Genomic DNA, 27,935 nt, shown 5'->3' with positions numbered 1-27,935 from the left:
TATCTACGATATTCTCAGCACATGTGACTTTATTGATAGTGACAGGCTCCTGGGGCAGGGTCTGGTCTGGGCTCAAACATAGGCCCTAGTTCCATCACTGCTGCTCTGAGCCGTTAGCCTCTCTGCTGGTCACAAGGAGAGTCTCACTGAATTTTAAAGCATGAGCAAGGGAGCAGGGTGTCTCACAGGCCGGGCAGGAGTCTTATGGCTCTCCAAGGAGCCTGTTAGAGCTGGTACTGAGAACAGCCCTGATCAGTTCAAAGGGGTGTGAGAAAACCAGCTCTGAGCCTAAAGATTGGTACAGCACAATGTACCAGAGAGATTAAAATGTGTGAGAGAAGGAACAGGGAAGCCCAACACCTCTCCCTACTTCGGGGTAGAGATGGGGAGGAGGAATGATCCTGCACTGTTTGCTTCACAAAGCAGAACAGAGGCTGGGGGATGGACTGAGACGAGACCCAGCTCAGATCCCTGCAGACAGACAGGCTGAAAAGCTTCTACTTCTGAGTTAAGAGCCATCCACAGTGATTTTATTTTTTAAAAAAAACACACTTAGGGAAGAATAATAAAAAAGTTAAAAAAATACAAACCTTCAAGCAGCACAAAAACTAGCAGTATGTAAAAGGGCGTGCTCCCCAGCGCCTGCTCTCCCGCAGCTCTTTCTCCACGCGCAATTCCACAGACAGAATCAAGAACATGAACAGACATCAACAGGTACGATGTTTAAAACTCCCCTGCCCCTCACATGCCGGTCAGCACATGACACTAGAGAATGATTCCGCTTCCTACAAATGCTGTAAAACCCCCGGGTGTTCTTTATTCCTGACTTCTCGAGGGTCCTGCCAAACCTCAGAGCAGCAAAGACAAATTTAATTCACGTTTCAGTGATTAAAAAATCCCCCCCCGGCAGGCAGGAGGCACCTTCCACGGCCAGTTGGCCAAGTGCAGTTTAACGCTCCCCCTTCTCTAGGGAGAGGTGAGCAGGCGTCAGTTCCACAGCAGCTTGGATTTCCCCTTTTCTCGAGCAGCAAGTTTCAGCCCTGCTGCCGGTGGTGAATGACTCCAAGACCCCGTCTGGCTAAGAGCCCCTCTGCGAGCCGTACACCTCCCCGGCTCACCATACGCAGTCATCCAATTGGTGCTGCAGCTGCCAGCCAGGAGCATCCTCACTGCCCAATCTGGATGTCTGCGGGACGCAGCTGCCGTTCCCCTTCCGCCAGGAAGATCTGCATGGCCCTGTGCAGCATGTGAATCCCCAGGCACCGGCGACGCTTCATGGGCCAGCTTGCCACCACGCCATAGTAATTCCCCTTCTTCTGATTGGTGAGCATCTTTAACCCTGGAAGGGGAAGCATGCTCACTCAAGCCTTCTACTGTAAGGAGGTGGGGGAGTCAGACGGTTTCACTAGCAGGGGAGCCCACAGCTTGATTCCCCCCGCTCCTCACCCCCCAGCGGAATCACCCCCGTCCTGTTCCAGCCATGTGAAACTTCTCTCTGGCTGCCTACGGGAAGGCTGCTGAAGGAGGTGCGTTTCCATGGAGCGCAACAGAGTCGCAGCTGCTCGTGTCAGGAGTGAGTTCAGCTCAGTGACAGCCCCCATCCCTCCCATCCGCCCCCGATTCAGGCAGGGCGCGTTCAAGCTAGGCCCCCCAACACGGGGAAGTCTTTCCAGTAGAGTGCAGGAGGCGTTGCCTGCCCATAGCTCCCAACTGCAACTGAATCAGAGAGAGACTGAAAACAGGAAACGGCAACCTGGCTGCAGAGAGAGCCAGACAGGCTCTGACGCAGAGACAGTTAAACCTGCTTTACAATAGAGGCAAATCCTTTCTCCCCCCCGAAAAAACAGTGTACATTTGCCCCAGGCTCCGAGTCCCTTGAACTCAAGAGGATGGGATGGCTAGAAGCTCAGAAGGGTGAGCAGACTGAGGTTCACGTGAAACCAAGAACAAATATTTCATCTTCAAAGTGCTTTATAAACAAGCCAACCCTCCCTGCCCCACTAGGAGGCAAGTTGTCATCGCCATTCCACCTTTACAGATGGGGAAACTGAGGCACGGAGCTGGGAAAACTTCCCCAAGGTCACGCGGGGGGGATTCAGTTTCAGAGCTGGGGTTGGAACCTCAGAGTTGGGGCTCCCAGTCGTGGGCTCAGAGTCCAGCCCCTCCCCTTCTAAACCACATCACCGTGGGGCTATGGAGGGAATGGCCAGATGGGGGGTGTCTTTAAAGGATTTCGGGGAGTGGGGGAAAGCTCGTGTAAACCTAGGACAAAACCATTGTGCTACTTGCTACTGCCTTACCAATCGCATCCACCAAGCAGGCCTCCCGCGTGTAAGCTTCCACTGGGATGACGTTCTGGAAGCAGTGCATGGAGATCACGCCCTGGCCGCCCGCCCAGATGTCCAGGATGTGCTGCACTTTGGGGCATGCCTGCGGGGGACACAGTGGTGACTACAAACCTTCCAACACAGCGGTTTTCAAACTTCATTCATCTGCAGACCCCTAAAACAAATTTTGAATGGGGGTGCAGCCCCCTTTGGAAATCTTAGACAGTCTGCGGACCCCCAGGGATCTGCAGACCACAGGTTGAAAACCACTGGAGGGGCAAGTTATCCCGTGAGACACACTGGGCATGGGCCATTCCCAGAGACATTTAAATCCAAGCAATTTTATTCTTCCAACTGGTTCTCGGCCAGATCTGGAGCAGCCAGCTCATTGTCCCCTGACAGGTTCCTGGTCATTCTCCACGGGACAGCCATCTCTCCAGGCCCTCATTGACAAGTGGTACAAGTGTGAACGGTGCCAGGTAAGAGCCCTTAGGCCCAAAGCCCTTTCCATCCACAAAGCAGGCCGGCTCCCAGCACCCAGCCATCAGCTGGTACCAGCTTCCTGTCACTACCAGGCAGCGCAGGAGTCAAAGTGGCAAACCTTGATGTTAAAGGGCTCTCCTGAGGCATGCACACCCCACACCCCTTTCCACAGGGGACTAAACAGCTTTGGGCCAGATCCTGGCCCTGTGTAAATCAGTGAGCGCCAGCTTTACGCTGATCTCATCTGTACAGCGCTTGTGTTAAATGTGGGTTTCAAACCTCGGGCAGAGCAGAAAAGTCTCGTTTAGGGCCTATCGCCGCCTAGTGGCCGTTTGTTTTATGACTCTCCTGCCCAGTTACCTGCTTCTTTCCACCTTTGTAGTGAGTTAAGGACTGGTAGAGGTGGCTGTAGGGTCGGGAGCGTTTTCCTTTGCCCACGTAGAAGATGGCACTGACGAAAATCTTAAAGCAGTCAGCCTGGCTCAGGTGCTGGCAGCGGAAAGGTAAGTTCTGAGTCACCCTGCAAGAGGAGGCAACGCTGAGTGTAGAAGGGTTTGGTCTCATTTGCTGTTCCTTACACACGCCCCAAGTCTCCGGCTGAGCTACTTCTCAGCAGGCTGCTGCCCCGCAGGACTCCTCTGGGGCCCCGGCTAGTTTCTGTGTATTGTTATTAGCTCAGGCTCTTTTAAGGGGTCTCAAAAATCACCAGTCACTTCGGAAAATCTTGGCCAGCGGGCATCACTTCCCTGCTGGTACAAACACGGCATAAACCATCTCCCCTGGCCCCACGTAGGTCCTGCAGGAATAGGACAGCAGAGGCACTCCTGCCAACGGAGCAGTAGGGTGGAAGAGAAAGTTCTCCTAGTGGACCTTCCCCAGGAGATGGCAGTTTTAAGGCAGGTCAGATGTGGGGACCTGCAAACCTCGTCCCTACGGGCGAAGAGTTCAGAGAGACCCCTTAAGAGAGAGATGGCAAAAGCCGCTCTGCGTGGACATGGTGCAGGGAGAGAGCTGGGAAGAGAGGCCATACCTGGGGTCCAACAGCAGATAGTTAAAGCTGGACTTCAGCACGCCCTCCCTCCACTTCCTGTTCTTGTCGGGCTTGTCGAACTGTCTGGAGAGAGCCATGTCGTCGTCCTTGCAGTCGGGGATCTGAAAAGCCTCTAGCGCAGAGGCCAGCTCAGGGCTGAGTCCTGCGCCCATTTCACACACACACACACACACACACACACCCCCCCAGAAAGGCGGGAGGGGGAGAAAGAGAGCGTACAGCTAGATTAGACAAGACAAGGCGAGCCAGAGATGGCTAGGCAACGTGGAGTAATTTGGACATGCCAGAGAGCACGCAGCTGTCGTCTCTTCCCAAGAGACATCACAACAGCAGAAATCTAGTGACTGCAGCACTCTGGGCTGTAGGTTACCATGTACGTACGCTCTGGATCTGGGCTATCGGTTTGTGTTTCCTTACACTGATTACCGTCCTCTCGGCCTCCGGATAGCCAGCCTTTCCTAGTCCTTTAAGTGAACGTCACCACATCACAGCGGGGGCAAAGCTACAAAGAAATCCGGCCATTCCAAACTGCCTCAGCAGCAGTCGGACCCAACTGGGATTAATGCCACTTAATTCTCTGGCTCTGAATGTCCGACTAGGTGCTCTGGGCTGTTGGGAGAGGTCACCATAGTGAACTGGTAGCGTTTAGTGCCTCAGAGCCAATACAGAGTGGAGTCCAGGCTTGGTAACTGAGCAACGCAACACGACACCTGGAAGGGGAAGTAGATGCTTTCTGATGCTGTCGAGGAATGATTCCTCTAGCAGTGATGCTTTTAACAGAAAGAGAGCTCGTGGAACAAACCAAGGGGGTTGGCATGGGAGAGGGGAGAAAAGGGGTCATGTAAGTGGTTGCTTTCTTTGGGGTCTGCAGTGATGTGGACTCAAATGCACCTTTAAAGAAACCTCTGTACACAGGAGCTGCACTGGTTTAATTTGAGGTGAGAGTTTAAACCAATTTTGTCAAACTGATGCCAAAGGCCATGTGGGACGTTATTTCATGTTCAAGCAGATTGAGGCCTGGTCTACACTAAAAAGTTTGGCTGACCCAGCTATGTTGCTTGGCGGGGGGGGATGTGAAAAATCGACCCCCCGAGTGACGTAGTTAAGCTGCCCCGTCCCCCGTGAACAGAGTGCTAGGAACGCTTCCATCGATCTAGCTACTGCCTCGCAGGGAGGGGGATTAGCTACGCCCGCCGTCAGCTCAGGTCGCGTCTACACGGAAGCGCTAGAGTGGCGCAGCTGCTGTTCCACGGCAGCATTTCAAGCATAAACAAGCCCTAAGTCTATTAGCAACAGATTTAAGCTAAACCAAGATTATAGTGTCCACACTGCGGCCTGAACTGGTTTAACTAACCCAGTGCAAGTTTGTGCGTAGACAAGAGCAGGCCCCAGGACTGGAAAAGCAGCAACAGAAAAATCTGTTAAAATGTTAATGTTGCAGACCTTGTCCACACAGGAAAGCTGCACTTGTTTAAACCGATTTAGTAAAACCAGTGCAAATCCCTGTGTTGACACTGATTTCAGTTGGCGAGGGGCTTATTTCAGGTTCCTAATCCACTTTAGCTAAATCAAATGTACCCGGTTTAAATTGGATAAGGACTCTGCAGGAGTTTAACTTAATCAATTTAAACAGGTGCAGCTTTCCCATGCTGACTTGGCCTCTGACAGAACAGCTTAGCTAAAAGCTCCACACCCACCTGTTCCCTGAAAGAAACTGCTTACCTGCAGACCTCTTCCTGGCCTGGGTGTTCGGGTCTTTCATCAGTTTGTCGAGCAGCTGCTCGTAGAGCTTCCTCGTTAGACCCGTAACGGGCCCTGGGTTCGCGCCCAGCTTTCTCAGCTTCCTAATGAGGGCCTCGTCGGAAAGGAGATGCAGCCTGGAGGTTGCCACTGGTGCCTTGCACTGCGGTGGCTGGTTCTCCTTGCTCTCCTGCTCCGCCAGTTTGCTCTGGTAGGCTCTCCAGTCATAAACGATAGTGTCATCGGAGCTCGTAGTGTCTGCAAGGACAGACGTGTTGTCCGTGCACGGGACGTGACGCTCGATTAGCGCGTACCCTTCCTCCTCGTCCATGTAGAGATATTCCACTGGCTCACAGGTGCTGAGGTTCACAGGGCGGCCGCCGGGTGAGAGGGGAAAGTCCTGGCTGCATGAGTCCAGCACGGGGCTCAGCCTCCCTGACAGGTGGTCGGTGGCAGACGTTGCCCGAGAAGGCCTCCTGGAAGATAACCGACTGAAACTAACCCTGGAGGGACCAGGCTGCCTCTTGGCATCCAGCTGAGGCTGACGGCGCTCCTCTTGCAGGCACGCACTGAGCAACACTCTCCCACATTCCTCACTCACAGCATCGGACTCAGCCTGGGAAAAGGCTGTTGCACCAAGGGGCTTGGTGAGAGCAACCTGCCATGTTGGGTCTGTGCAATGACCCTCCCCATCCTCCGTCAGCCACATGCTGTCTAATGGGGGGTTGTCTGTATCGGAGCTTGGGAGGTGGGGAGGGATGCCACCGTGGCAGGCAGCACCTGGCTTGGCTTCGCCCTTGTTACCAGACAAGGCCTGCTCATTGGTGCCCCCATCAGAGTCTAGCAGCACCGTGGGGCTGGCATCTGGGTAGCTGCTACGACCAGCAGAGGACCCTGAGCGGCTAGTGGCTTTTGCGATTATTTCAGTATCATCCAGGTCATTCGTTTCTTCAGCTTCCCAACAAGATGCATTTTCACCCCCCGGAGCGACCCAGCTCCCCCCTGCGGTATTACCTTCCAGACAGGGGGCAGGGCCAACTGGCATCCAAGGCATCCCCTGGGGGCTCCTAATTCTCCTGGGCCGCCTTGGCATCTCCAGCGTCTCCTCGAAGAGCGATGAGGAGGAGTTGCTGTCACGCGCTGCGGACGTCAAGCGGCTCTTTGTTCTGGGGGTGACATGGCAGGGAAGCAGTGGTGAGTGGAAGGACTTTGTGGGAAACATCTTCTCTTTCTCACTCAAGTAAGAGAGCTCCTCTTCTCCAGAACTGTCAGCAGGACTGGCAAGGCACTGGATCACTAAGGTGTCAGCTTCACTGCTCAGACTGGGAGGCTTTACCGATCTCCCTCTGAATGGGTTGCCGTTCATTTCTTCCTCTCTGCTATTGTCTTCCATGTCCCCGCCTGGCGTCCCCGTGTCCGGCATCCCACCCGTGGCCCCGCCTAGCAGCACCGTGTCCGCCGTCTCTGGGTCACACCCATTTGCAGAGGGATCCCATTCCTGAATATCGGCTTTTCTTGCTACCCACTGGCTACTGGTCAGTTCTGTCCTTGCAGAGAGACTGCTCTCTGTGGAAAGCACCATCCCCTTCAATTTACCCTGCAGTACCCAGTCTGCAATAATTTGCCTGTAGTTCACAGTGGAGGCAGCTTCCCGAGGACCAGCCTCCTCAACTGCAACAGCAGCTGGTGTCAACTGATGTGGTTGCTGAGTTGACAAGATGTTTGAGCCTCTGTCATTCTGCTTGTAAGGGACACACTCAGCCTGTAACGCTTGGGAAGGGCTCGATATCCCCATGTCTTTGAGAGATTCGTGTGCAGTGCCGCAGGTACACAGCTCTGAAGCTGGCTTCCCAGCGGAGGTCAAACCAGAACCATCCCTGCTAATATGGGATGCTTCAGAACTAGAATATAAATGCCTTCCTCCTGCAATCTCTGTGTTCTGTGACTCGGAGCGGGACACGTGCTGCATAACTGTTTCCATTGCAGATGGCATTTCTACCAGCTTCTCGCAGCTCTGACCTGTGGTGCTGGCCATCAACTGTTTGCCTAAGCACGCTCGTGAACTCCCATCTTTGCTGCCAGTGCAGCTGGAATCAGCACTTCCATCCCCGGCACACAGAGAAGAGCTGCAGCATTGTGTATCTCCACCGGTACAGCCATCTTTCCCTTCCAAGCATTTCTTCAGCTCACTGTGGTCAGAAGCATCTGTGGCACTAATGTAACAGTCGCTGTCACAGCTGCCATATTGGCTGCCGCTGCTCTCGGGGCCTCCGCTAAGCACCTGTCCAGTGGCGAAGGGAGAGTCTGAATTTTCATGCGTTCTGGCCAGGAACGTTGGATCCATCACTGTCTTTTCCAAGTCATAAATGGCTGTGGAGTTGGCCCGACAGAACAGGTACACGTGGTCTGGGGATGTGACATCCAATCCTTCCTGGCCATTCACCTTTCCTAACATTTCGAGATCGAGGAAGTCACTGAGCTGGGACAGGCCCATAGTCCCGTTGGCATCACTAGCTCTGGGGTTGCAGCGTGGCCCGGAATGGCTTTCCTTCCAGTTTCCATTGTTACGGAGGGGGAAAATTTTAGGGGACTCACAGAAACTGACACTTCTCCGTGCTCGCACTGCATGGCGCATGCTGCAACGCTGTGGTTGAGAGAAGATCATGGGCTCCTTTGAAATGGATTCATCCTGGCAAGGCACTGGCTGGGAAGACAGATCGTGACCACCATCTGTTGTGTCTTCATAGCCATGGCCAGGTGGTGTCAAACCATTGTCTGTCTCTGAGGAAGGAGAAGCAGAAGCTGCATCCCCAGGAAGGCCCTGTGTTGTAGTCAGACTTGAAGTTAGTTCTTGAGGCTCATTACTGGCTGAAAGCCAAGTGCTGGACAGTACTGGCTGAGGTAGGCCAGGACGGCTGCTAGGATCATTGTCAGACAAAGTGGAAGGTCCTTGGGAACGCCCCGGGTGTGAATAGGCACAAAAGGCCAATGTGGACAGGGGCATTGAACCGCATGGATGGTCCTGGAGATTCCCTGGGATACAACTCAGCCGGCCACTTGCATCGGCAGCTGCCGCGTTGTTAAAGGTGACACCCAGCCCTGCGTTACTGGGACTCCTGTCCGGCAGACACTTTTGGGTGCTGCTGAGCAGTCCAGGTTCATCCCACGCTTCAGAAAGACTTGAGATGATACCGGTTTCTGTGCAGTCGTCAGTCAGAATGGAAAGGAAGCTCTCAGTTCTTCTGAAGCCTTCATGGCAGACTGTACAAGATAGAGCGACACACCAGTGTTCATTATATTAAAACAGCAAACATCAACATATGTTTGCGTCTTACAAACCATGCTAACGAAACACACAGAGCAGTTCATCTGCAGTACCACCTTGTTGGCAAAGCAGACAGTCGGGCACCAGACCTCCTAGAAACTATTCCTTGCTCTGCCACTGACTCCATGTGTGACCTTGAGAGAGTCACCTCACCTGTCTGTCTCAGTTCACTCGCGTGTAATGTGGGGAACACCTCACAGCATGCTGTCAGGCTTCATTTTTAAATCAAATCAAAGCACAGTACAACTCAAAAGGAGGCAGTGTGGCCTAGTGGACAGCGCACAGGACTAGGGCTTAGGAAACCTGGTTTCTGTTCCCAGTCACTGGCTTGCTGGGTGACCTTGGTCAAGTCACTTCTCTTCCCTGTGCCTCGGTTTCCCCATCTGTAAGATGGGGATACTACTACTGCTCTGCTTTGTGAAGCATTTTGAGATCGACTGATGAAGAGTGTTACCTATGAGCTGGGTATTATTATTATCACAGCAATACGGAGCATTAATCCAGTCTGCTTCGGTTTTTCTAGACTGCAGATAAGTGAAAATGCTTGAGAACAGTTTGTGGGATTGGGTCAGGGGATAGAGGGATCCAGAGCCTTTCATTTCTAGGTCATATCAGGCAACGAACAGCAAGAGTCCTCATCTGTTAGTTGTTCAGTGCCTTGCTAGGTCAGTAGAGAGACCAAAGACTGAGGGGCCAGAGGCTTACAGTACCCTCTCAGCGCCACGGAGATGGTCTCTCCAAGTCAGGGCTGAGACAGATGGTTTGTGGGAGGAAGTTTGCAAACAGACAGCGGCCCAGAATCCAAAGCCTTTCCCCAGCACTTATTGCAGGGAATGTGTTAAGTGCTGGGTTTTTTAAATACAATTTTGCACTTATTTAAGTGTCAATTCCTGCTTCAAACAGGAGCCAGACAGAGCTCATGAGAAGGTGATTCTCCAGAGGCAGCTGAAGCCCTTACAAATGAGGGCATTCACAGTTCAGAAGCACAAGCCCAGCACTCATTCAGAAATGCTTACTGCACTTACATGTGTGCGTGTTTGCTCCATCAGCCTCCTCTGGGAGACAGGCATGCTGGAAGCCCTGCAGGATTTGCACACACATCTTGTTTCCCTGTTCCAAGGCTAAGTCGATTGCTCTGTTTCCATCCTGAAGAGCAAAGGCACCAAAAAAAAAAAAAAAAAAAAGAGGATTAAACACATACCACCTGATCATGCTCTGCTTCTCAAGGGGAAACACTCTGCTGGGAACTACCCAAGTGTAAAGGTGAGACCAGGCTGCGCTACTCAGCTGGAAAGCCACATCTGGAGGCTCGCCAACCTTAGGCTGGAAGAAGACTGCCCGTTATGCAGGTGATGTATGTAGTTTCCAGAGACAAAGGGTCTCAAGCTAAACAGTAAAGGGTTCTAGTGGAATAAGAAGAAGCTGTATTTAAATAGTGCTGATCACACCAAAGCACTTTATTAATGGAGGAATCACTTCATTCATTACTGAAATGCAGCCACCTCTGAGGTGGAACGTGGCAGCTGTTTAACTGCGCATAGCAACGCAACAGGAATCAGGGTGTAGAAGAATACTGTACCCAGGTGAAGCAAAAGGCTCACCATGGGGTGAATGAATATAGGTGGATCTTCCTGTTGCAACACAGCCATGAGATGTCAGCTCCTCAGGGCAGGGACCATGCTTTTATTTCTGCCTTGAACAGAACTGGCAGTTAAATAATAAGCTTTAATGACAAGTGCTCAGGGCCACAGACAGTTTAATACATTAATGTTTCCGCTCTTGCTCAAAGTGACAAATGGAACAAATCTGGTGGCCTCTAATCCCTAAAAGACATTCACCCACATCATAAAATCACCAGTCAGTTCGACCCAGGCAGTAATCTCTGCTCAGGACTATAAGGAGACATGGTTTTCCATTCAGGGCCCTCACTGGTTATAGATTCATAGATCTTAAGGCCAGAAGGCACCACTATGATTATCTAGTCTGACCTCTGGCATAACCCAGGCCACAGAACATCACCCAGCAAGTCTTGCATCAAGCCCACAAGTTGAGCTAGAGTGTATCAGTTAGAAAGATCCGGTTTAGAAGACTAGATAAAATGATGAGAGAATCCATCACAGCCCTGAGAAATGCCTGTCCCTAAGTTAGTTAGCAAGAGCCTGGAGAAGATGACAACACTGAAATTATAATTATACGAACCTGGTCTTTGAGATTTGGGTCCCCTCCGTTCCTCAGTAGGAGCTTCAAGCATTTGTAACATCCCCAAGAAGCTGCTACATGCAATGGAGTGAGTTCCTCTATTGACCTGAAATACACAGGGCCCCAGGTTTACATTCCAATACCTTTATGTGCCTTAAGAAAATAATTCTTTAAATGCCAATGTGTGTCTATTAAAACGCAACAAAGGAAACAGGAGATTATGATACAGTATAGTGAGTAACACCCACTGATTGGTGTATATTTTGGTACATAACATTTTGCAACTACTTCCAACCTTATTTGACAAAGGAAGAAACACATTTCATTTAGTATTGTCTTGTCAAATGTATGATTGAGTCTAGTGGAGGGATGGACGGCAACCACTCTAAATATTGGTATATCAACATGATAAGACACACAAATGTTTTTCTTTTTATACGTAAGGTCTGAATGAGCTCTCCACTGACAGCTAGTGATGAGCTGGGGGGAAAAGGCTTCAGGACCAGATGGTATTTACATGAACACACCTACTCAGCCTAGGTATCCAGCAGACAGAGCTATATTGCCAAATGATTTGTAACCCAACACCAACCAAAATTGATTACTGGGTGGGTGCTCAAGCTGGGTCTGTGTTATATTGTTAAAAGGGACCTTGGGATATCGAACCTGGCACTTGTTACTGCTGACTCCATCTTGCAAAACGGTTACATACACTCCTTGTACAACCTGTCATGATATAGACCATAACAAGGTTTGTGGCAGTTTGTATTATTGCAAGCTTTCTAAGAAACACATAATTCAGGGGAAGTTTATTATTGTTTTATAAGAGATCAGAGTTTCATATTTTGTCTGTCTTTGCATATGCAACTTCTAAAAGAGTGACAAACATTTAACATTTCAGAGGGTGGTTTAAACAGCAATTCTGTGGAGGGCAAATCCCTGAGACACGTTATCATACTGAATGCAGTTCTGAACACTGGCTCACAACGCCCTGGTTGAAATGGGACCATCTTGAATAGTAACACTTCTCACAAGTTTACAGTTTACAACTATTCTTCTCTGATCAAACTTCACATGCATCTCATCTTTTTAGCTGTGCAAAAAAGAGAGGGAAAAAGTCATTCCAGCATCTTTCAGTTCAAACGTGATTCAACAGGACCCAGCATACCCGGATCTCACACATTTTCCACACTGGACTGGAGCACAGACTACGTACCTCCCTGATTGCCCTGCCTTTTCAGCAGGTGAGAAATAAAGCCACACAATTCACATTGAACACATCTGTGTCCAGTCTGTCAGTTTCAACGCTCTCAGATAGAACCTTGAGCAAGAATCTCCGGTCCATCAGCACATTGTGATAATCTACCAAACAGAAAGTCTTTCATTTTGTGCTTCAAAGTTATTTTTAGGTGTACATAAGGAAAGACAGATGTTAATTAATCCAGGATCACAAGTTTGGGGTAGATTTCCCAATGACTAGCGCACAAGACTAGGGGGCAGGACTCCCCAGCTATCCCCAGCTTTGCCAATAGCTTAGTGTGTGACCTTGGGTGAGTTACTTCACCTCTCAGTTTTTCTATCTGAACAACAAAGACGTTGCTTTGCAGTGGAAAGGGAGAAGGATTAACTCATTAACGTCTGAAGTGCACAAAGTATTAAATGGGCTTCATCGGCTAACTAAAAACCGCCCCCCTTCTCCCCAAATAAAAAAGCTTCCCCAGATTACCTGGCATTTGGGTTGCCGCCATACTGGAGAATCAGCTTCAGACAACGAACCCCACTTTCCCTTTCTTTGCCAGCAGCCAGATGGATCGCTGCAATTCCTTCTGGCAGAACCAGGTTAGGATCCGCACCCTGCTTCAGCAGTGCTTCCACATCCCTTCAGATGTACAAGAGGGCACCAATTACACGCTGCCCACATGGGATAGTCACACAGCATGACTAGACAGGGACCATTCAACATGAGACTAAGATCTTCGGGGCAGGGACAATGTCTGTTTAAAGTTTCTACAACAGTCATTCCACTATGTGAGTATCAGATAACAGTACTATAGACTTGTCATTTATTAGAAGTCTATCATCTAATGTGAGTGGGTGTGCCGGAAGATACATAATTTCAATGTCTAAAGATGCATCTTTCAACTGAGGTTACACTGCTGGCAAGAATCTCTCCTTGTCCCCCAAAATCTCCAGACGTGCTGGTTAGGGACTGGTGTTCCCTAGCAGATATAATCCACTGACAAATGACATTTTTTGTAACAATCTTTTCCTTTTTTTAGATCTATTTCAGGGTTTTGTGTTGCTGCCCTTAGCCATGGTATCTGAGCACCTGCCACATAAAATCTATAGCAATTGCAGAGTCCCTACTAGACTTCATTGAATCTCATGCATGTCTCCCATTTCAAGATGAAGTCTGCATGAGGCTGCATTATGCACACTTTAAATTTTATTAAAATTTACTTGTTTGTTTTTCTTAAATTGATTTGGGTCAGGTTTTTCTCCCCTGGATTGTTTTTTTCTTGGGGAGAGGGGTAGAAAGTGGTGTCATTCTTACAGTAAAATGCACTTTCTGAAGAGGAAGGTTTTGGCAGCAGTTCATAACAATAATGTGTTTATCACTAAAACGCCTGCAGACGCACTTTCTCTTCTCACTCTTCATCGGGTGGGGGGAAATATACTTGTAATTCACAAGTGATTCAAGATTGCTACAAGTTTTGCAACAAACTTCTGGCCCTCAAAACAATGCACACAAGGAGCACCTACTACTTTATCAGTAGCCTTCACTCGTCACAAGCTTCCTGTTGCCTCTGGCTGCTGGCTTTCCGGAGGCAGCACCTAGTGGGGTGCTCCCCCCTTCGGATAGCTTTCCCATGCATTGTAGACTTATGCTTCCTGTTTCTCCTGATTACTTGTTTAACCGGAGGCCCTATTTTCAGTGAGAAGGCAAAGGCTCCGCCCCTTGTTATAGTCAGACTTAAACCTCAGGCTTCTACTAACAAGTCCAGACATATCCCTTGCGTTCTGAGATTAGATAGCTTGTTGTTTTCAGCAAGATATAGGGGCGTTTGAATCCTCTCATTTCTACCATACAATCATCAGAGCAGCCTTTTTCTAGCCACACTTCAGAGAGAGAATCCCCCTAGGCAGGAACAACTTCCCCTCTCTGTGCCTCAGTTTCTTCATCTATAAAATGGGAATAATGATACAGATCTGCTTTGTGATCTACTGATGAAAAGCATTATCACCACCTCTTAAACACACCAAGGTGCAAAATAACCATGAATTACCATTATACAACCAGCAAAGATAAAACCAGTTACTTTCTTGGAAAGCATAATACAAGTATAGTGAATTGCTTGACATTGGAATTGCAATGACTATGAGGTACAATTTGCAAAAAGGCATCAAATGTTATTGCACATGTTCAAGCAAAGTACTGCATAAATGGCATAGGGATACACACTATTGTATGCTTTGGCTCATACCAGCAGGCAGGCTCAGAGCTGCAATGAGTGCAAGGTTACTATTGCTTATTTATGTACCCTCAGAAGCATCTTAGGTTCTTGGAGACATACAAAGACACAGGCTCTGCCCGAAAAGGTTAGTCTACCCAGATGACACAAGCTCAGGCAATTGGACAAGAAATGAGCCACCAAGCAGTGAAGAATCCTTAATGCCTGGCTACTGCTCCGCCCTACGTTTGATTAGTGCTGCTTTGTGACAGCAGGGTGGGCAGGGCAGCTGGCAGACGCACACCCACACAAGCACCATAGGCCTGTATGCTTTGGCGCTGCCCTCCATGGGGGCTGAGTGGAAACCAGGGACTAACAGCCATAGAATCAGTAGCAAGGGACAAAGTTGCTAGCTAGTTAGTACAGGGAGTCCTCCCCTCCCCAGTGCTGCACATCCCTTCCCCTTCTCCCCCACTGGGGAGAGTCCCCCAGCAATGCAGTGTCCATGGTGAGCACCTGTTTCTCCAGTGTAGCAAGCCCCTTGGTGCACAGCGAGCTACCTCCTGTCACCAGTGCAATGTGTCCCTGGTAGCCCCATAGCAGCAAGGTGCCTTCCCCCTAAGTGAAGCAACCCCCACTGCACACCGAACCTGCCTGCTGACCCCTTCTCAATGCAATGTACAGTGATACCCCCACTGCTACCGAAAGATTAACCCCCCCAGCGCAGTGCATGCAGCGACACCCCCACTGCTACCTATAGATTAACCCCCCTGTGCAGTGCATGCTGCGACACCCCCACTGCTACCGAAAGATTAACCCCCCCAGCGCAGTGCATGCAGCAAGACCCCCACTGCTACCTATAGATTAACCCCCCTGTGCAGTGCATGCAGCGACACTCCCACTGCTACCTATAGATTAACCCCCCAGCGCAGTGCATGCAGCGACACCCCCACTGCTACCTATAGATTAACCCCCCCAGCGCAGTGCATGCAGCGACACCCCCACTGCTACCTATAGATTAACCCCCCCAGTGCAGTGCATGCAGCGACACCCCCACTGCTACCTATAGATTAACCCCCCCAGCGCAGTGCATGCAGCGACACTCCCACTGCTACCTATAGATTAACCCCCCCAGTGCAGTGCATGCAGCGACACCCCCACTGCTACCTATAGATTAACCCCCCCAGTGCAGTGCATGCAGCGACACCCCCACTGCTACCTATAGATTAACCCCCCCAGCGCAGTGAATGCAGCGACACCCCCACTGCTACCTATAGATTAACCCCCCCAGCGCAGTGAATGCAGTGACACCCCCACTGCTACCTATAGATTAACCCCCCTGTGCAGTGCATGCAGCGACACCCCCACTGCTACCTATAGATTAACCCCCCTGTGCAGTGCATGCAGCGACACTCCCACTGCTACCTATAGATTAACCCCCCCAGCGCAGTGCATGCAGCGACACCCCCACTGCTACCTATAGATTAACCCCCCCAGCGCAGTGAATGCAGCGACACCCCCACTGCTACCTATAGATTAACCCCCCCAGCGCAGTGAATGCAGTGACACCCCCACTGCTACCTATAGATTAACCCCCCCAGCGCAGTGCATGCAGCGACACCCCCACTGCTACCTATAGATTAACCCCCCCAGCGCAGTGAATGCAGCGACACCCCCACTGCTACCTATAGATTAACCCCCCCAGTGCAGTGCATGCAGCGACACCCCCACTGCTACCGAAAGATTAACCCCCCCAGCGCAGTGCATGCAGCGACACCCCCACTGCTACCTATAGATTAACCCCCCCAGCGCAGTGCATGCAGCGACACTCCCACTGCTACCTATAGATTAACCCCCCTGTGCAGTGCATGCAGCGACACTCCCACTGCTACCTATAGATTAACCCCCCCAGCGCAGTGCATGCAGCAAGACCCCCACTGCTACCTATAGATTAACCCCCCCAGCGCAGTGAATGCAGTGACACCCCCACTGCTACCTATAGATTAACCCCCCCAGCGCAGTGAATGCAGTGACACCCCCACTGCTACCTATAGATTAACCCCCCCAGTGCAGTGCATGCAGCGACACCCCCACTGCTACCGAAAGATTAACCCCCCCAGCGCAGTGCATGCAGCGACACCCCCACTGCTACCGAAAGATTAACCCCCCCAGCGCAGTGAATGCAGCGACACCCCCACTGCTACCTATAGATTAACCCCCCCAGTGCAGTGCATGCAGCGACACCCCCACTGCTACCGAAAGATTAACCCCCCCAGCGCAGTGCATGCAGCGACACCCCCACTGCTACCTATAGATTAACCCCCCCAGCGCAGTGCATGCAGCGACACTCCCACTGCTACCTATAGATTAACCCCCCTGTGCAGTGCATGCAGCGACACTCCCACTGCTACCTATAGATTAACCCCCCTGTGCAGTGCATGCAGCGACACTCCCACTGCTACCGAAAGATTAACCCCCCCAGCGCAGTGCATGCAGCGACACCCCCACTGCTACCTATAGATTAACCCCCCCAGCGCAGTGCATGCAGCGACACCCCCACTGCTACCTATAGATTAACCCCCCTGTGCAGTGCATGCAGCGACACTCCCACTGCTACCTATAGATTAACCCCCCCAGCGCAGTGCATGCAGCAAGACCCCCACTGCTACCTATAGATTAACCCCCCTGTGCAGTGCATGCAGCGACACTCCCACTGCTACCTATAGATTAACCCCCCCAGCGCAGTGCATGCAGCAAGACCCCCACTGCTACCTATAGATTAACCCCCCTGTGCAGTGCATGCAGCGACACTCCCACTGCTACCTATAGATTAACCCCCCCAGCGCAGTGCATGCAGCGACACCCCCACTGCTACCTATAGATTAACCCCCCCAGCGCAGTGAATGCAGTGACACCCCCACTGCTACCTATAGATTAACCCCCCCAGCGCAGTGCATGCAGCGACACCCCCACTGCTACCTATAGATTAACCCCCCAGCGCAGTGAATGCAGTGACACCCCCACTGCTACCTATAGATTAACCCCCCCAGCGCAGTGAATGCAGTGACACCCCCACTGCTACCTATAGATTAACCCCCCCAGCGCAGTGAATGCAGTGACACCCCCACTGCTACCTATAGATTAACCCCCCCAGCGCAGTGAATGCAGTGACACCCCCACTGCTACCTATAGATTAACCCCCCCAGCGCAGTGAATGCAGTGACACCCCCACTGCTACCTATAGATTAACCCCCCCAGCGCAGTGCATGCAGCGACACCCCCACTGCTACCGAAAGATTAACCCCCCCAGTGCAGTGCATGCAGCGACACCCCCACTGCTACCTATAGATTAACCCCCCCAGTGCAGTGACACCCCCACTGCTACCAACGGACGAAGTCCTCCCCCCACACATCAACCTGCCCCCGGGCAGCGCGCCCCTCCCCCGCTTACGGGGCCTCCTCGCCGTGCAGCGCCTCGCACAGCCGGGCGGCCAGGACCGCGGGCCCCGCGCGGCTCATGCCGGCTCCGGGCGGGGAGGGGGACCCGCTCCCCTCAGCGCATGCGCACACCGGGCCGCCCCCCGCCCCCTCCCATCTCGCGGAAGGCGGGGCCGCCGCCGCTCCTCCGCCCGCGGGCAGGGTCCGGAGCCGTCCCCGGCGGCGTCCCGCTCACGGCGGCGCCATCTCGCCTCAGCCCCGGCCAGCGCCCGCCCGCGCCCGCCCGGCCACTTCGAACCTCCCTCCAGCCCCGACTGCGCCTGCGCGCCCCGCGGCGCGCCCGCTCCTCATTGGCCGCCGCCGCTTCTCCCTCCCAGCCAATGGGCGACGGCGCGGCCTTTGCAGCCCCACCCCCGGCCGCGTGCGAAGAGCAGGCGGCGGTGTCCCGGGAAAGTTGCTGAGTGAAGGGCGAGAGCCGTGATCGCCCCAGGGGCCGCAGCAGGGGAGGGACCTAGGCTTAAAACAAGACAAGGAGCCAGAAACCCTTTTGCTGAAAGTTTCCTTTCAACCTTTTATTCACCGGCTTGGGCTTCAAGGTACATTGTTGCAAAGCTTTTTCTTTAAACCATCATTTCACTAGACCGGCCGACCCCTTAGGGTGCCCAATAAAACATCCAGCATGGCCCTTAGTCCTGGTGGGGGCAGCCAATCAAAAGCCCAGGCTGCACCGACGTGTGGAAGTTAACATAGGCGGGAGCTTGCCAACCCAGCAAACGCACACCTGTAACGGAAAATCCCATGGGTGTTCCTTGCAACTATTTAAAACAAAACACGTCTGGCAAGTGAAACCCTTGGACGCGCAGAGAGGCAGAAAATCGCCCAGCTAGTTAAAGCCGTTGTTACGAGCTTTATCTTGTGATGCAAAGATCCGACCTTTTAACTGGCAACAACGAAATATTAAAAGCAATTCATACTGGCAGCTTTATGAAGAGAGTTGGTTTGATGAACACTTTTCCTAGAGATCTGTCTGACACAGACAGCAATTCTATGGGCAGGTAAACTAAAAAAAACTGTTTCCAGACTTTTGGCTCAACAGTACCCTGGACACAGGACACCTTGCAGCAAGAAGTGGCCTCCTGAATTTTGCGACACTGGTAGATAGAACTGGGCACCTGAAGGATCATTTATTACACGGTGGCTTCAATTTCTGCTGGCTCTTCTTCCTCAAGCAGGCTGTAGGAGGCGTGGGTCTGGAAGGGCCTCTGGAGGGGATGGGCTAGGAGCTTAGCCATGCAGTTGTGCAACTCCACGGCGGGGCCTGTCACAGACACTTCATATTTGTAATTGGTGCCTTTGGTGTCCAGGTTGCTGAAAAAAGCGTACATCTCCTGGAAAGGGACAGAGCAGCTCAGTTACAATCAGGCATTGAGTATGAGACAAGGGCCGGCTAAAGCACACTGCTGGGGTCAGGAGACCTGGGTTTTATTCCCAGCTCTGCCACTGACCCACTCTGGGACTCTAAGCAAGTCACTCTGGGCCAGGCCTCAGTTGCCTTATCAGTTAAATGGGTGATAATGCTGTCTGACCTCTGGGATGCCATGGGGTTTAATTCATTAGCATTAACTCATTAGCACCCAGATGTGATCCTCAGGCAGACAGCACTAGAAATGTACACTCTGATCACGAGCCGATGCCTACTGGGATGCCAACACTTGCTCAATAAGAATGGTACTAACCGAGGCTGGGTTTGAACTGACCATTTACCAGCGAAATACCAATCCCACAGGTCAATATCAAAGTCAGCACAAAGGTTTAAACTGGACGCGTAACCCCATTGGGCCTAGATATTACAGTACAAATATGCAACAGTGTACAGGCCTAGACCATTGTAATACCCAGGGCCACGGCAGGAGTTGAGATGTTAATAATAAGCATTGGACTCAAGACACTGTTCAGCTGTTGCAGTCCTAATCCTAGAGATTATTAAAATAGAGAGTGGCTCCAGATACACACACAGAGACACCCCCAAATACTGGCTCTGTCCTCAGTTGATGTCCTAAGCTTTTACCTTGAACGTTCCCCAGAAAAGGAAGATGGCAATCTCTGGGCCACAGGCTAAGAATGGAGCCAGCATGTCTGCCATGGCAGGCATCGCCATTGGACAGCTGGAGGAACACGCAAAAGGTGCTGACTGAAAGAATGTCTCCATCAACCAGCACTCAGGGAGGGAAAAAAAAATATTGATGGATCTTAACCACTGTGAGGATGTTCAAGAAACAGCCCAGGACAGACAGGGATGCCAGAGCCTCCTCCGTGCCCGAAGCGATGTGTGATGGATTGGGGAGGATTCAGACAAGAGAGGGTGGATCACACTACGGATCCCACAGGGCTCTCACCTTCCAGCTTGTCTCGTCCTCTTTCTCCTCAGCACCATTGTGGATATAAACCACGTCAAAAAAGAAATAAGGGCACTGAAGCATTTTCTGTAGAGAAGAGGGGAAAAAAAAACACATTCCTTCTTACTGTAGAGTCTGATTAGCAGGCTCCATGGCAAAGCAGAATCCCAGGGTAAACGGCCGGGGGAAAGGTTGAAAGGTGCCAACCTGAGCTATGCGGCACTTGAGATCCTTGGGTATAGCAAGGAGCAGTGCACCTGGACTTTACCTCACACACCCCCCACCACCCCCCGATGGGACCCCTTCATCTCTCAGGACAAGACTGGTGTCTCTGGTCCACTTAAATCTTTGGTTCCGTGGCCGATTCATGCTGGCTGCAGCAGTGGCTTTTGTGCCATGATTGCCAGTCGGCTGGGAACCAAGCCGAGATTAAACTAATTCCAAACAGGCCATCATTATGGCCATCGCTGCTGACCTGGGCTGGATGCAAACTACTCCCTGTTATCTGGCCTGAGCCATCCAGCCCCTCCCATAGCAAGCACGTGAGAAGACTTGGCTTTGGGGTCAGATCCCAGCAGGCACCATTGGATCTTTAAAACTGCAGGAGTTTATGGCTGATTCACAAAGGTTCTTGATTCCAGTGAAAGTGCCCAGCACCTCTGACAGCCAGCCACCACTGGACAGTAATCTGGCAGCACTGGAATGCTGCTTTCTGTCTGGGACGACATGGAGTGCAGCATCAAGGACAGCCCAATGAGTAGGAAAACCAGGAAACACCTACCTTCATCTGCTCTGTCATGGAGAACTGAGGCTGACAGGCTGGCCGGCTAAACACCAGGATGGTCCTGACCACATAGGGAGGTGGGATTGTCTGGATGTTTTCTGTCACCGGCAGCTCGATCTTTTGCTGTCTGTGCCATTAAAGAGAAAGAACGTGGTTCAGAAATACCACCACATGCGCTTGTGAAGCCGCAGGGTTGGGCTGCTAAATAAGCACATACACAGCTACAGTTATGCTGGAAGGGGCCAATGGCTACCAGCAGGTGAATCTTGGCTCCAAAGATAATCATAGACTCTGTTAAAGCCAATGGGCCAAGCACCTGCTTTCAGGTTCTACAGAAAGAGCAAACAACATGCAATAAAAACAGCTGCAGATAACGGGGCATAAGATCAGAGCTAAGCTGCGTGGTCTGAGGGGTTTCCCTGGTTGCAGATACAAGGGCTAGGACATCAGTTGCAGCCTGTGTGTTTTGGAGAAGCCCAGCAGGAGGAATTCTGAGCAGGACCCTGACAGGAAGCAGAAAGAGAGTTTCTTGGGCACAGAGCTCGATGGAGTGGCAGACCCGGGGATCTCTCAGCAAAGAAGCTCCCTGCTGCTGTTTGTTTCTACTGTGTTCAGGGAAACAGGACTTTTTTTTTTTTTTTTTAAATAAGCAAGTGAAGGGCTAAAATCCAGATGCTGTTTGTTACAACCTGATATATAGACTGCGTCAGCTCTTTTTACAGGCCCAAAATCCAGAGTTTGGTCAAGAAGACAGAGGCCTAGCAAAGAGTGAACAATATTAGCGAAGAAGCAGAACAAACAAAGGACAACCTTGCTTTTTGCTCAGATAAGCTTGGTCAGCAAGAAGCCAGGTGGAAATTATAATTGAGGGCTTTATCTCAAAGTTGCAAACAGACCAAAGGAACAAAAGGGGCCCTGTTTCTTCTGTAGAAGAGGTGCCTTCCTACACACCAGCCTTGAGTTTATGGAAGAGGTTCAAACATATCAGTATGAGATATGATATCCTCCCTCTCACAGATGTGCACCTCTCCTCCAAGCCATTGTCAGTGCCTGCCTTAGAAACACAAATGAACAACTAAAAGACAGTCTTTATTGCTATATACTTTTCATTTGTCCTGTTGCTTGTCCTAAGTGTGTACCTGTCGGACAATCAGGGAAGCGACATCATTCCTATGGATCCCAAATCAGAATTCAACATATATATTTTATACTAACACACTCTATATATTGTTAATTAGTACACAGGTGTTTTCCTTTAAAGTGTCATGTGTTAACCTGAAAACATGGGCGGAGACATTATGTAACCTTTTGACCATTGGCTACTGTGCTTATCTTGTCTTGCTGCTAGACCTATCCAGCGGTTTGGGACTGCCTACCCCATCATTTCCCTCCACCCATGGAAAATCCATAAAATCCATTGTAATCAATTGTTTGGCAGTGTCTCTGAGCCTAATAAGCAAGGTGACAGTCCGCCAACACTGTGCGTAATAAACCCACGTGCTTGATTCTACATGGTGTCCATATTTTGTTCCGTCAGCAAGAATACACCAAGAACGAGACCTGATTCGTATAACTGATTTCTCATCCTAATGGAAACAAGGCCCTGGACATTGGCTAAACCGCTCAGATCAAAGGGGCAATGCAGCTATAAAAGCAATATTTGTAATTTCTGCCTTCCACGGAGCAGCAAACTTACATGAGATTGAAGAGGCCTTCGAGATCTAAGGTTCGAGAGATAAGGACTGGTCCTTACACACACACGGCCCTTCCAGATGCTATTAGGTGTTTTTAGCTGGTGAGCTTGTTGGGGGTCACTTGGCATGGCACTTGGTTTGCGTAGCACCTAGCACCATGGGCCCGAGTTTGGGGGACCTCTGGGAGCTACTGTAAGTGATAAGCAATCATACATTTCTGATCGGTCACATGCTAGAGGGTGTGGGGACAGGTTGGAACATCTACACGTATTTAGGAGGGCATGCAGACTATTTCCAAATAAAATGCTAAGTTTTCCATCTATCCTAGGCGACGTGCTACCATAGTAGGTGAGCATCTCATAACCTTTAATGTATTTATCCTCCCAGGGCAGGGCTACTAGTCCCATGGGACAGGTGGGGAATCGAGGCACAGAAAGGAGTGATTTGCCAGTGTGTCTATGGCAGAGCAGAGAACTGAGCCCAGGTCTTCAGAGACCCAGGACAGTGCCCCTAACCACTGCATCATCCTTCCTAGCTGGTGCATCAGCACTGACTCTGCAGTCCCCTGCTCTAGGAAAATGCCAGCCAAACTCAGCTGAGACACCACACCAGGAGAGATGTCTGTGATCTCTCTGCATTTGTTCCCTACAGGCAGCGCTCACTTACACTGGGACCTGCTGCCATCTTCTGGCAAAACAGCAGATAACAGAAATATCAAATATATTTGGGCATAAACTTTCATGGGCTAAAACCCATTTCATATGCCCAAATAAATTTGTTAGTCTCTAAGGTGCCACAAGTACTCCTCGTTCTTTTTGCTGATACAGACTAACATGGCTGCAACTCAGAAATATCAAAGGATCCCCCAGATCAGATACACACTTTATGAAATATATCCGTTACAACACAGTCCTTTGTTCCCAGAATAGGATTCACTCTCTCAGGATCTGGGAAGTTCCTGACGTCAGGCCTGAGTTGGGCTCTAAGGTTTCTAGACAGTCAGGGGGCTGAGAAGGGGAGAATCTGCGTATGCACATTGTCAAAAGACTCCGCGGCTGCAGGGCTCAGAAGCCCTGTTTTGAAGACCAATGTCACTGTGTTCACGGGTGACCAGCGGCGCTGTGGGATTGGAAGGCAAGAAGGATCTCAGTTCCATCCACCTACAGCACAGACCCCAATCCCCACCCCCCATCAAAGGATACTGAACGACTTGCAGACCACGGTTTCCAGATCATACAGACAGCTGCACACTTCTCTGGGGTCAGAGGTGAAACCGGAGAGCTAAGAGACAAGACAGGAGATGTTAAAGGAAACTGACAGAGACTCCCTCTGGAATCACACCAAGATGGTGGTGTGAGAAGAAATGTATCTGTGCAGTGCTTAGCACACCGGGATCCCCAATTTCACAAAGGGTTCCCTAGGTCCTGTTGTGAGAGAGGCTATTAAAGGTGATCTGAAAAGGTGACACCCAAGGCTTGCCCCCGGGTATTTTCTATGATGGATAAAGAAGGCCTGCCAGGGGGTTTTGAGATCACTTTTCAATTTTTTCTACTTCTTCTACAAGTTAGGAATTTGGGGCTTGCCTCCTGTTTTTCCCAGAAGACCTCACTGCTAGGACTGGGGTACCACAAACACCTACATCAGAAGTAGAAAACCCGACTAGATAGCTGCTTGGACAGCTGCAGCCTGGCTGTTCCTCGGTATCCGAAAGGAAAGTGCCAGGCCTACGGGGGTCTCACTCACCCAGGTGGCATCATTGTTCACCACCACCAGAGCGAACTCATGGCATTTGTCGATTTTGTGCTTTGTCCTCACAAACATCTCAATCATCTTCTGGGAGATGTTCAGGGCATTGGTTTTGGATCTACAGAACAAGCAAGAGAGCATGCCAAGGTCAGCAGCTGTCTAACACCTTCCCATCCCCTCCTCTCCCAGCATCCATGCATCAAATCCTTAAGGGGAGGTTGAGGGAGTGCCAGCCCCCTGATCCGAACTGAGTCTCAAACCTCTTTGCCTTTCCCCTCTGGCTCACTGTAACATCACTCCCTCCCTATTTTCCGGGCTGCACTGTCTGATGCTTTGAACATCGGCCTGACACCTGGACCCCACCGTCGCACATGCCTTTCCTCACCATCCCCATGAGGCCTTGTCATCCATAGACCTCCAAGTACTTTACAATAGGAGGGTCAGCATCATTAGCCCCATTTCACAAGTGGGGAAACCGAGGCACAGAGAAGGGAAGCAATTTGCCCAGGGAGTCAGTAGCAAAGGTGGGAACAGAACTCAGATCTCCTGGCTCCCAGGCCGATGCCCTGTCTGCTAGACTGCATTAATGGCATTCACAAAACACTGACCGATAGACAGCAGCTGCTCACCCGTTAAAGGATTCTAGTTTGGGCAGAGACATTTCCTCAGAGAGGTCTAAGCAGATGATCTGCATTAAAGAAAACGGCAGCGTTAGCATCTCACATCATTCATGAGCCCATCACACTGGGAGCTTCGGCTTTACATTGACCACTAGCCCTCAGTGCCCGGCTGAGTGGCAACGTTTAAACACACACATGGCCAAAAGAAGGGTGCAGAGTTAAATCGGGTCCATTCGGCTCAGCAACCTGGGCACGGACTCTCCCCAACCAGAAGGGCCTTGGCAGAGAATGCAGGAGATCCACCCAATGGGTGGCGGGCCAGGAGCGGGACTCTGGCACTCACCACTTTCTCAGGGCAGTTCACCCTGGGTGTCTTGACCTGGAACTCCGTGGGCTGGGCCGGGACCTGCCAGTCTTTGCCGTTGGGCGTGGCAGCGCTCTGTGGACTGTCATCAGCACTGGCCGCCTCTCCTTCCCCCTCGCTGCGGTTCCCCACGCTGGCCTGCGCGCTCAAGGCTCGGTCCTCGGCCCCCTCCGGGTTGGAGCGGGTTCTGGGCCTCTGCTCCGTCGCCTTCTCCTCCTCCTCCTCGGCGGCGCTCCCGGGCTCCGAGGTGTCCATCAGGTTGCTCCGCTCCACAGGCGACTCCAGCTTGGATGCAGCACAGGGCTCCCTGGTTCAGGCAGAGGGAGAGAAGCGGCTCGGTGCAGGGATGCTGCACGGACAACCCCGCGTACAGCCCTCCACTGGCCGGCAGCGGCCGGAGTGGGCTAGACGGGGCCTGGCGGGCCTTTCCCACCTCCCCTCCCTATGGCTTGGTGCTGGGAGGGCATCGGGATCTGGCCTTTGGGTAGGGGTCCCCAGCATCCAAGTCAGTCAGCCCGGTCCCCCCCATCGCTCCCCCCAGCCCACCCCGGTCCCCCCCATCGCTCCCCCCACAGCCCGGTCCTCCCCATCGCTCCCCCCACAGCCCGGTCCTCCCCCAACCCACCCCGGTCCCCCCCTTGCTCCTCCCCATCGCTCCCCCCACAGCCCAGTCCTCCCCATCGCTCCCCCCCCGGCCAGGTCCCCCCCCAACCCACCCCGGTCCCCCCCTTGCTCCTCCCCATCGCTCCCCCCACAGCTCGGTCCTCCCCATCGCTCCCCCCCCGGCCAGGTCCCCCCCAACCCACCCCGGTCCCCCCCTTGCTCCTCCCCATCGCTCCCCCCACAGCCCGATCCTCCCCATCGCTCCCCCCCCGGCCAGGTCCCCCCGAGCCTGGTCCCCCCCATCGCTCCCCCCACAGCCCGGTCCCCCCCAGCCTGGTTCCCCCCAGCCCACCCCGGTCCCCCCCATCGCTCCCCCCACAGCCCGGTTCCCCCGAGCCCACCCCGGTCCCCCCCATCGCTCCCCCCCCCAGGCCAGGTCCCTCCCATCGTTCCCCCCCCAGCCCGGTCCTCCCCAGCCCAGCCCACCCCACTTCCCCCCTCGCTCCCTCCGCCCGGCCCCCCAACCCGGCCCGTCGCTGCTCACCGCGACCTGCCTCTCCCCTAGCGACCCGCAACCCGGAAGTGGCCTGGGCGCCGCCAGCGCTAGGGCTCCTGGGAGATGTAGTTTCCTGGGCCTCCCTCGCTGCCCCTGGGTTCCATCCGCCAGTGGCGAACCCAGCCCCGCCCCCGAGCCTTGTGCTCTCCAATCACCCCCGCCATGCACAGACCTGCCCTCGTGGCGCATCAAAATTTGCATGCCTATTTGCATATCTCTGACATGCAAATTTTCTCAAATTTGCAGCTAACCCCAAATCCTCTCCCCACCACAACATGGTCGGCTACCAAATTCTTCCCAGCTCCATAGGTACCATTGTATGTACATGATTCCACAGGCTCATTTGCATACAGCCATAAACTTCAGCTTGTGGTCAATACCCGTTGCGGGCAGGGAGCGTTTGTTCGGTGTTTGTACAGCCCCTAGCGCAGTGGGAGCCTGGGCCATGACTGGGGCTCCTGGGTGCCCTGGCAAAACCCAAAGAAAAACATGCCTTCCAGCGTAGCCGGTGCTCGGGGACAGGCGTCTCGTATCAAATCCCAAGCGATGCCTCGGCTAGAAACACTGCAGCTGTAGCACCCACCACAGCGACCGGAGGGGCAGGAGCTGGGAGGCTTTGCTGGGGTTCGCTCGGCTTAACGATGTCTCTCAGCGCTTGTGGATTTTTCACCCTCCACGGTGATGTCGCTGGGTCGACCTCACTTTTTAGTGCAGACTTGGCCTGAGGCGTGGTCCACACTGAAAAGTCTGTCGGCATGACTATGTCCGTCGGGGTGGGGACAAACCTCGGTGTACACACAGCTATGCTACAGAAGAGGGCCTCAGACAGTGTAGTTAACCTTGTCCGGGGAGATGGGCTTCCTACGCCAACAGAAAAACTCCTTCAGCCAGCCTAGGCTGCATCCACACTCGGGGGCTCTGCCGACTAGGGCAGACAAACCCTTGGTCTCAGATGTGACAGACCCAGCCCTCTAGCTAGACACTTATCTGGCCTCCGTGACTGAGCACCTCACACCCCCTGTGAGACAGTGCCACAAGCAATACAGGACACTTTATAACGATCCCCGGCGCCCTTCCAACCTGCCGGATCTTTTGAACACTTTCCTCTGTGTCCAGAGAGAGGCTTGCGTCTCATTCGGCTGTAGTGAAGGCAACGG

At 52.2% G+C, this 27,935-nt stretch overlaps 2 protein-coding genes across 3 annotated transcripts; both read right to left on the bottom strand.

Annotated features, from left to right (window-relative positions):
* Positions 1 to 501: 501 nt before the first annotated feature.
* On the bottom strand, positions 502 to 18,281 carry ANKLE1 (ankyrin repeat and LEM domain containing 1). Of its 2 annotated transcripts, none has more exons than XM_077842198.1 (9): positions 18,029 to 18,281; positions 12,852 to 13,004; positions 11,126 to 11,231; positions 9,952 to 10,072; positions 5,584 to 8,862; positions 3,841 to 4,003; positions 3,171 to 3,330; positions 2,301 to 2,430; positions 502 to 1,339 (listed from the first exon to the last, which is right to left on the bottom strand). In XM_077842198.1, exons 1-9 carry the CDS (start codon positions 18,094 to 18,096, stop codon positions 1,167 to 1,169), a joined length of 4,353 nt encoding a protein of 1,450 aa, XP_077698324.1. In that variant the 5' UTR covers positions 18,097 to 18,281; the 3' UTR covers positions 502 to 1,166. The 2 variants fall into 2 exon arrangements, with proteins under 2 accessions (XP_077698324.1, XP_077698325.1); XM_077842199.1 differs by having other exon boundaries at positions 3,841 to 3,973.
* Positions 18,282 to 18,557: 276 nt separating this feature from the next.
* BABAM1 (BRISC and BRCA1 A complex member 1) lies at positions 18,558 to 26,823 on the bottom strand. Its single transcript, XM_077842152.1, has 9 exons — positions 26,767 to 26,823; positions 25,599 to 25,926; positions 25,265 to 25,323; positions 24,633 to 24,753; positions 24,092 to 24,170; positions 22,892 to 22,916; positions 21,193 to 21,322; positions 20,412 to 20,498; positions 18,558 to 19,403 (listed from the first exon to the last, which is right to left on the bottom strand). Exons 2-9 carry the CDS (start codon positions 25,872 to 25,874, stop codon positions 19,203 to 19,205), a joined length of 978 nt encoding a protein of 325 aa, XP_077698278.1. The 5' UTR covers positions 25,875 to 25,926; positions 26,767 to 26,823; the 3' UTR covers positions 18,558 to 19,202.
* Positions 26,824 to 27,935: the final 1,112 nt, after the last annotated feature.

This window comes from Eretmochelys imbricata, chromosome 25, assembly GCF_965152235.1.
Source record: "Eretmochelys imbricata isolate rEreImb1 chromosome 25, rEreImb1.hap1, whole genome shotgun sequence".
NCBI classification, from domain to species: Eukaryota; Metazoa; Chordata; order Testudines; family Cheloniidae; genus Eretmochelys; species Eretmochelys imbricata.
The sequence above is the reverse complement of the archived record's forward strand: the minus strand, read 5'-3'. Positions and strand labels throughout refer to the sequence as shown.